We start from the raw sequence: 10,051 nt of genomic DNA on the forward strand, positions 1-10,051 counted from the left end.
AATCCGATCCGCGCCCCCTGCCACCGGCTGAATTTTAAAATAACTGCAGAACGCCATTTGCTCCTCGCAAACAGACCGGGGTTAAGCCATCCCCCCGCCGTCACTGCCGCCCCCGGCTACCGCCGCCGCCGCCGCCGTCCTGCCACCTCCTCTTGGTACTCTTGGCTCTTTTCTGTCTTCCTCGCACTTTTCCTGCCCCCGTTTTATCGATGTCGGTCCATCTTGCGCGTCCTCTGCCTCCCTTCGTCTCCATTCTCCCGGCGAGCGGAGGCAGGACGCCGCGTCTCCGACTCTCCGCGTCTGCGACCTGGCGTCGAGCGGATAGGACGAGGAAAACACAGCGGAAGGATAGGATAGGTCGAAAGACGAGAAGACAGAGAGATGTATATCAAGGCGTGCGCGGGCGTATACGCGCGCGCGCGTGGCATGAAAGCGCCTGATGCCAAATTGAAATGTTTAGCGCTTCGTTTCAGCTGTTTCAAATCCCGCATGCGGGGCGCCCCGGAATCGGAGCGAGACAAATAGAAGCGGGAAAAGTGCGATGGGTAGATAGCGGTGGAAGGGTGAAGGGAGATAGGGAGATGGCGAACGAGGACGGAGGGTGACAACGAAGATAGAGAAGCGAGAAATGCCGTGTGTAGGCCTGCCTCCGGGAGAAGGGTAGATAAGTGACAGTTTTATTAATTTCCCATCTCCCGCCGCCACTTCCACGCTCACCATCCCTATATCTAACCTACCCAACGCCACGCAACACCAGGGACGTCAGTCGCGCGTCCATACACGCCTTCCCACCCTCGTGTCCCCGTCGTCAGATACGTCTCGGAGTGTGCGAAGGCGAAAATAAAGCTCAATAATGGCGACGCGCCGTGACGGGGCCACCGCCGGAGTCCAGAAGGTGGCGGAGGTACCGGTTGGGGATTTGAATCAACGATATCTCATCGTTCAGAGGTATTTTTATGAGGGAGGTTTTTCACACCCAGAATTTCGTATAAACTCTCGTTTGCTTCGCAACTGTTTGTGCGCTGAAAACATTTCAGACGTAAGATCAATTAACATGTAAGTTTTATATTGAAACTTTTTTTTATGTATTATAATTCTCAATGAAACCAATGAAACCATGTCAGATCATTCATATTTGCGACAGAATTCAGTAACGCCTGCAATCATTAATGACGAATACGATTAAGAAAATCGTTTCCGATTAGATCGGCGATTTCATATAAATCTCTCGAGACATCCGAAGCTTTGGATCGCGACATCTCGGCCAGATCTTACACGCGAAGAAAAAAAACTGCGAAAGGAAACGAGAGACGAATAGAAAAGAAATAAAATAAAATTTCACGAGAAGCAGAGACAGAAAGAGACAGAGGGAATGGAAAGAAAAAAGCGGAGAGAAAGTATCCCGTGAGTCCTGGCCGGTCGCCTTGGTGGTGGAAAATTTAATTTCGATCCCGTCGATTCAGCAGTTATACCGAAGTTTAATCTTTGATAAGGGTTAGTCTTTTAGTAATGGGATCCCAGAGGGTCGGTCGCTTCGGTCCGCCAGAGTGGAAGGCAAGAAGGAGGTTGTGCTTGCTCTCCTCTTCTCTCCCTCCTCCCACCCTCCCTTCGCTCCTCTGCTCTCTTTCCTCTGGCCAGGATGGGAGGAAAGAGCTTAAACCGTTAGATAGAGATCTGCTCTCGGGATGAAAGTAGTATACCTACCTCTACCCGCTTATATCGCTCTTCAAACCGAGCAGGACTCGGACTTTTATACCGACGTTGGGGAAGGCATAACGAGCCCCGCGATGGGATAAGTTTGTCGACGCGAGCTCTTCCGCGGAGGATCTGCTTAGTCCTCCCCCTTTCCCCCTTGGCGCTGGCATTTATTTTCGCTCACTCGCATATAAAATATCGTGTATGCGTCTATCCAGGTCACGTGTCTCCCTCGAACGAAAACGCGTCCGCGTAGAACTTAATCCTCGACTGGTCTGGCGAGGTCCAGGGATCGTTTCAAACCCTACTAGACCAGTTACGGGATAATAAACGCGTGACTTAACTCGCAAGTCCTGCATCTGCGTTCCGGTTGGGAGACACAAGTTGTTATTGAGAATATAAACACAGCAATGATCTTTCTATACACTCGTCATTGAATTACCATCGTTATTTGCTTTTGTTAGTTCGCATTTTTTTTGCATATATCGCCTACGAAAATATTTTCTACAGGATACGAGAGAATAATTCAACGATTATCGTATGTGGGGACTACTTTGCATATAATTTTTCTCACTTTAATTTGTTATAGTTATGGCATGGATCTAAATGGCGCGAGGCGAAAAAATGCGACACGGGAAACAACGAGCACGCTGAAAGCGTGGTTAAACGAGCACAAGAAGAATCCGTATCCCACGAAAGGCGAAAAGATCATGCTGGCTATTATTACCAAGATGACACTGACGCAAGTGTCGACGTGGTTCGCAAACGCGCGGAGGCGTTTAAAAAAAGAAAATAAAATGACGTGGGAGCCAAGAAACCGTGTCGAAGACGAAGATAACAATAACGAGGACGACGATAGCGGGAGGAAGAGCGTCGACGAGAAAGATCGGCTAGGTGAGTGTCTTGTCCTCTATTTCTTAGTTTTAATCATATTACTTATTAATCATCGATGTTATCAACCATGTCGACCAATAATATTATTACCGTACTCCTGGAGATTCTTCTGTTTAAATTGTTAAATAAATTCGAAGCTTTTTAAGAAATTAAAAATTCAAACCGGAGCCAACATTGTTCCGAATTACGACGCTCGACTTTTTCTTCTTGGTTCAGATTCGAAAGACTCAGGTACAGGTTCCAGCGAGGACGGGGAACGACCGGCGCACCGTTTGGACCTACTGCACGGTGGCAGTGGCGGATCGGCGGGCGTTCAAGGTAGGACCGAGAGCGAGTGGAGCGAGTCGCGAGCGGACAGTGGCCCGGACAGCCCGGAATGCCTGTACGATCAGAGGGAGCCGAGGCATCCGCTGCAGCTGCAGCATCCGGCGTATCTCACCCCGAATCACGGCCGGTTGTTGCGTCATCCCTCGCCGGAGAGCACGTCGCCGGGTAGCCAGCACCATCATCTGCCGCCGAGCACCAGCGCGCCGTCCACGGTCAGCGCGGTGACGACGAAGCCGCGGATCTGGTCGCTGGCGGATATGGCGAGCAAGGACGGCGATCAGCAAAGTACGAATCCAGCCACGATGACGGCCCTCACGTCACCTTACAGCGGAACGGGCGGAGGCGGAGGTGGCATTGGCGGTGGCGGTGGTGGTGGAGGAGGTGGAGGTGGCGGCACCACAGGGGGCAAGCTCGTGAGCCCTTTGGCCAGTCGACTGCCGCCTCATCATCCTCTCCATCCGATACATCCGGGCACGCAGTTCGTAAGACCGCATCCGGACTTCTACAGGAACCTGTACGGCGCGTCCCATCTCGGCTCCGGTGACATATCCCTGCTTGAGACGTACTCGAGGACTCTGGGTGGACTAGGCGGCGTGATACCGCCATCCACGGCCCCGAGCATACTTACGTCTTCGTCCTCATCGATCTCCGCCGCCGGTACCGTGAAACCTTTCTCGATCAACGGCGGTAGCGGCGCGGCTGGCGGCACCACCGCCGGCTCGACCGTTTTACTGACCACCGCGTCCTCCGGTCTGTCGCCGTCGTCGTCGTCGACGGCGTCGTCGGGCGGGTCCGATCATTCGCCCCATCCGGCGAGCGCCGGCCTACCCGCGACTCAGGAACTCAAATCTCCTGGACGGGTGTGACTCGACGTAGCGACCGATCGCTAAAGAGACGTTATTTATCGCGGGCGCGCGCTGTGTATCGGCGGGCGTTTTGTGTGGTGTGGCTGACAATAATCAGAGACTACAACCTTGTAATTAGTGTACAGTAAAACGGGAGATGATGAGATATACTGCCCCCCAACCCGCTCCTCGTTCCTAGTCTTTTCGTTTTTTTTTTTCTTTTTCAATGTCATCGTCGATGTTCCTTTTATCTCTCGTTGCCTACCCCCTCCCTCTCCGACTTTTCATCCAAGTTTATTTTCCGTAAACGCAATTACTCTCGATAAAAAAAAAGGGAAAACTTGTTAGTACCGACTACCTATAGTGGCTCTATCGCGGTATAACCGTACAACAACTAGCGCGTCAAGAACAGTACTATTACACTCGACAGTACTATTACACACATATAAATATTATAAATATCTAAAGATATACAATAATATAATTACTATTATTTATGCGTTTGTAAATAGTAGAAGAAAGGCCCAGTAGAGAAATCCGGCCAGTGTATGTATTGTATGTAGAGTAGACACTATATTACTAGCCTACCTGAGATCATAATTCATATTAATGACGATTATTATTATTATGATTATTATGATTATTATTATGATTGTTATTGCAATGTTTATAATATTATCGATTCACGTCGACTCGGTCGAGCATGACGAGGTATGGGTCGTTAGTCGCGGCGACAGATTGCGAGGGATCGCCGGAGTGTATAGACATAAGAGATTCTTGGAGGTCAGTCCTTGGTTCCTCTTCTTGTAAGTATCTTCTCTCTTATTTATTTTGCTAAAAATTATTGGCTTGTGATAATTTTTCGCAAGAACGCGGATAAAGGCTGCCGAATCGCGAATCGATTGTGTGACTTTCCGTCGACTCGCGCAATTATAATGACGTCGCTCGCAATCTGCTTGCGAACACAACTCCGTCGCGTCCCGTCGTCGTTGCGTAGAAAAGGAACGTTCTAAGTTACACGAAGGTGAAGCCACGGGCACCACAACGGCTGTCAACATATCATGTCATGTCGAGAGTGAACGATCGCCATCACCTTTTAGTCATTCGTGTCCAAAATTTCACGCGAACTCGCCGATGTCACACTGACATGTGACGTCAACGCGCAGACTGTGTCCTTTCGCAATAAACGAATCATTACGGAAAACAAACGAGTTTCTCATTTCTGACCTATAACTCTCTTCGCCAATTATACCGCCAAATATTTATATATGCATACCAAGTGTTTATTATTCCTTCTTTATGTAAGTCTCTAAAAAAATATATCTTATATTTAAAATTAATTTTTTTCATGTGAAAATTTATCGTTTTTTTTTTCGATTATACTGCCAGTTCGGAGATATCCCGTATATGTATCGAACTTATCGAACGACTTGATAATCGAATACAATTCAGTATTCTTGCGGGCATACGCCGCTTTTCCGAGTCGGGTAACATGTTGATTATTATGCCATTCGAGTCGAGGGCCTAATCGTGCATCGTGTGTAATTCAGCAGAGACAATACATACACGAGGAGGCTTCTAGTCGACTGTAGGGGACTATCCTTTCAGAACGGTGAATGAATATGAAACGTTCTCATTCTCGGAACCGGGACGGCCGGGATGTACTTATAAAAATGCAAAGCGACCGACTTCTGGGTGGTTGCTGGACAAGCCTGGTTATTAGTAAACATTTAAATCGACAATTCCTATAGCTATGCGGACAGCGGGGAACATCGCTTTCGTCCCGTTTCTACCTTCCTCCTCTTCTTCTCCACCTTTCTCTGGCGCTCCGCTTCTCTCTCGTTCTTTCCACGGGAGTTAGAGGAGAGAAGGACGACGGGGACTACCGCGTTCGCGGGTTTGCGGTAGAAGAAACAAGAAATCAACTCACGGGACCACCCGCTACGACCTGGGGTGCACCAAGCCGTAGATCCGAAGGAGGTCCACGCCGTCTTCATGAATCAACTCGTTTCTGAATCGGCATAAACCTTCAAAGAGTCGCGGAGCGCTCCCCCCGTCCGCCAGATTCAGAGTTATGTGAGTATCGGTGTCCTTTCGTGCCTTCGTATTCTCTCGATTTCAGCCGGTGGTCCGTAATACGAGCGCGCGGTGTCCTCGAAAGTGCATTGAAGATTGGAAGTGAAGAAAAATTGTTACAAATGATGGAAATGCACGACAAGATTTCGGGAGAATATTCGATTATTAAATTACGATAAATAAATTAGTTCTGTAATTCTTCGACTTGATACGATTTGGCAAGAAATAATAAATCAATAAAATTCTAAAAATAAGTACAATTTCTAGGATTAACAGATGAGACCATATGAATCACTTGCATTAGCTAATTATTCCGATAACGAAAACGTTTTACGTTTTAGAATCGGCAAGCTCTGTCGTGGCGCGTCGTGAATGCCCTAAATGGCGCTTAAATCGCGCGATAAACCCGTTTTATGTTACTATAAAGATATCGATGGGCAAAAATGTCGATGCGTGAGAGGTGAAGGTAACATTATATAGGTAGCTAGTACCCGTCGCAGATAAACCGAGCCGTTATTACTGAGTACAACGGGTCCAATTCTAAGATCATCATGCTGTTAAGGAAGACAAGGCTATCTGCCGTCTGGATGATGTATCTTATAATGGCAAACGAACGATAATCGGCTACTTTATTCCACAAATGCATACGGATGTTATATGGTCACTTTTAGTGACCATAGCGTTTCCACAGTGCAATAACGACGAATTGACGACCTTTTTCATCCATTCGTCCGTTCTCCCCTTAGCAGTAACGCGAGTGCCTTCAACGCCCAAGAAGCACTGGGATGATATCGCTCATCATACGTGGGCTATGACGTACTGCAATTGCTAGATTTTATTCCGATATTTTATCAATCTCCGCGAAAATTTATCGTTACTGTAAAAGTAACCGAAGAAGGTAATGGGCGAGAGGGACGTTTCAATTTTCACGCGGTTGTATATACCTGTAAATAAAAAAGTAGCTCGCAATCGCGGTATAAATAAACAGTTATACGCCTTAATCATGGCACGGGTAATTCGCAATCTATCCGCGTTCTTTCGGGCACCGCTTTCCCATTTGCCATTCGCGCGTGTAATTTCGCGAACGAAGCTTTATGGCACTTACAACTTTTCGCGCGTGTAGCTTCACCGTTGCGCCGTCACGGTTAATAAAAATTAACAGTAGTTTGCCGTGTATACAGCCGGGATATATACTTAGGTCGCGCGATTTTGCGTCTCCGGGAATCGTCGTTATATATACGACGACAGTTTCCGGTTGCAACGCGAATTCTCGCGAAGGACGCGGTAAATCTCGCCACTGCACTAACCCTTCTTTTTCACAACAGGACTTTTCACGCATGCATTTTATTTGGAAAAAAAAGAAATATAAATGGATGTAGGTGCCTGCCGCGATTACTCGGACGTTTCGCGAGGGCTTCCAAGAGGGGGCAGACGATAAACTCAACTAAACTGCGTTCTGCAGCGATGGTTTATTGGCTTTTATCGAGTTTTAAGCAGCGAATTCCTTTATGAAAACGCCATTAATTTTACGATGCGGGCATATTTAGCCCACGGCTTCTCATAAAATCATACTTAGGTCGCGATAAAGTTAAAACATTAGGGGAAGGGGGTGGGCTCTGCTAGAGCAAAGTTGGCATCGTAAAAATGCGATAGACGGAAAAGATCAAGTAGTTACGTTTTATGTAATTATATAACATTATTATGACGTAATGTAAATTTTTTTTAATAAATGTAATTATGATGAAATATTTTCAGAAAAGAGAGAGAAAGTATAAATATATATAATAAAATCTGAATTCTTACGATCTACGAGTATGTATATTAACTTAAATTGTTCTGTTGCAATTTTCACTTATAGCCTCTCATGAAAAAAACAAGATATTTAAAAAGATAGTTAAGTTTTTAAATAAATAGATGTTAATTAGTCGCAAAAATCTCAATAATTAAATGCGAGAGATAACACAGGTAACTCACATAAATATTCAATTAGTTATTCATTATCTATTTCAAAATAACTAGTTCTTTATTGAAATTTCAAGTTTCATATCTTAATTTCACTATATAGTATATTGTATATAATATATTCGTGCTACACGCAATCGCAATATCATTATATAAATTTATTTCGTTAATGAAATCTTTTTAATGATCACCGTATATGCGAATAATTCGTAAATAAAATTTTATCTGCTGCGAAATAATATTCTCCGCGGAGACACAATCTTTTTACATCGAATAATATGGTAATAAATAAAGAGGGCTGCATTTAACTAGACAATCTGTAAAACAGATACGTGACACACGTTCTTTTTCTGGCGCACCGCCACGCAAGTGCGTCCCGCGTTGTCGAAAGGTAGCGCGTATCAGTGTAGGTGGTGAATAATGAATGGCAACGTCGAGACAACTTGCTGGACCAGCGTCGACGACGTGGATCAGGTCGGCGGTGTATATACGACCGGGGTTAGGAGGCGCAGTTACAGCACGAGTTCCGGGTGAAACGACATGAAAAATTAACGGGTCCGCGTTTTGACATTGCGTCAAACTTTCGTTGTACAGCGTGATAGATTGTTCTACGGATGGTAGATTATTCCGTACGGCCGCCTGCAGCAAGAGAAGGAGAGAGAAAAAGCGAGAGAGAGAAAAAGCGAGAGAGAGAGAAAGCGAACTTGGAGCTCGGCGGGCGAAAGATGGTTTTGGATTTCTCGGCTAACGACCGGCGGACAAATTCGAATTTTACGAGGGACACCTCACGGCCGTATTGTCAGCTGCCCGTTGAGCTTCAGCGAACGAATCGTGGGCCAGGCCGCCGCTGGACAAGTATTTTTCGTGAGATTTATCACTGTGCCAGAGGAATATATAAAAGTGATCTCGATCAACAGCCTAGAATTGAAATACGCGACGATATTTCATCTTTCAGTACCTGCGCCTTTATACAAATGTACATGCGATATATTTGATGATCATAATAATAGTAATCTAATATTCCCACTAGCTGAACGTTAACGCGCATTTAAGCCTCTCGAAATTCTGTGTTTTCAATAAGGACATAATTAGGTAACCCAAATGCGTATGCTATGATCAGGTCGGACCGGTGGAAATAATCTTCGTGGAAGCGCCAAGTTTTTCTATCGAGGGAAAAAGAAATACGCTGTAAATGTTTCTCGCAAGAAGGCGGGCTATAATTTGCCGCCTGCGGTAGAATCCTCCGCAGTTCGTAATCCTTTTCCACTTTAACGCGTATCCGGGCGCGCGACGCATCGCGCAACTGTGTTGCAATGCGTTGCCAACGAGGACAGAGGGAACAGAGAGACGGCACGTGGACGGCCGCGCATCGCGATATTTCATTCGGCGTACGATCCCGCGAATTCGCGTTCTCAAAGACTTCAAAGGGGCCTCTGCGAGTTACCGGATGTCCGGCTGCTTGCGACACCGTGCCCGCTTTGTGCACCGGCCCACCGGGAAGAGAAGAGGAGGAGGAGAAAGGGATCACAGACGCTGGAGGAACGATGAGAGAATCGAAGAGAGAAGAGGAGAGAGGACAGAGGCGAGAGATAGAAACGAGAGAGAGAGAAGGAGCGTTCAGCGCTCAGCGTGGTACTCGAATTCGTCCGTGGCTTGTCGGCTGGCAAGTACGACGTAAGTCACCTACTAAACTAGCGGCTAAGTAAAGGGGGAGGTGCATAATTCACCGCTGGTTAATTGGCGAGCGTTTTCACGCCAGCCGCCGGTCTGTCAAAGCAGCTACAGTCTACGAGGCGCGGCGAGACGACGAGTGTACCATCGTGGAAGACCGAGTAGGAGTGACGACGACATGCTGCTTTTCTCTCGAGAACGAAAGAAATGGAGAAAAGGCGAGGAGAAGGACGGAACGCGTATCATCGCCAACACCATTGAGAACGCGTGCTGCGAAATCCTCGGTTCTCTTTTCTTCTCCCTTCCTCTCTTGCGTCAGTCGCCCCTGCTTATAAATACTGCATCTCTCGTAAAGAAAGAAAAGAACGAATCGGAGGACGGTAGAAGAGAAAGAGCAGGGGGTTGGAGAAGGAGGAGGAGGTAAAAAGAAACTGCTTCTGGCAGTCGACAACTGCGACAGACGACGACGCCGACGCTGCACGGCACGTATACGAGGATGCTTCGCGGCGCTTCGTTAGGAGAGACGCGGCGATATGACTTATTTAATCGCCCGAGATGAACGTTAATGTTCTTCCATGAGG

At 46.9% G+C, this 10,051-nt stretch overlaps 1 protein-coding gene across 1 annotated transcript in view; it reads left to right on the plus strand.

The window, feature by feature from the left end:
* The window catches only part of LOC112455167 (iroquois-class homeodomain protein IRX-3), a 30,059-nt gene extending 25,102 nt beyond the window's left edge, over positions 1–4,957 (plus strand). The window contains exons 4-5 of the mRNA XM_025016928.1: positions 2,285–2,589; positions 2,806–4,957. Coding sequence (XP_024872696.1) covers positions 2,285–2,589; positions 2,806–3,782 — 1,282 coding nt within the window. The 3' untranslated portion in view covers positions 3,783–4,957. The remainder of the gene's footprint in view (positions 1–2,284; positions 2,590–2,805) is intronic.
* The last annotated feature ends 5,094 nt before the right edge of the window (positions 4,958–10,051 follow it).

This window comes from Temnothorax curvispinosus, unplaced genomic scaffold (genome assembly GCF_003070985.1).
Source record: "Temnothorax curvispinosus isolate PA1 unplaced genomic scaffold, ASM307098v1 QBEX01005876.1, whole genome shotgun sequence".
Taxonomy (NCBI): domain Eukaryota; kingdom Metazoa; phylum Arthropoda; class Insecta; order Hymenoptera; family Formicidae; genus Temnothorax; species Temnothorax curvispinosus.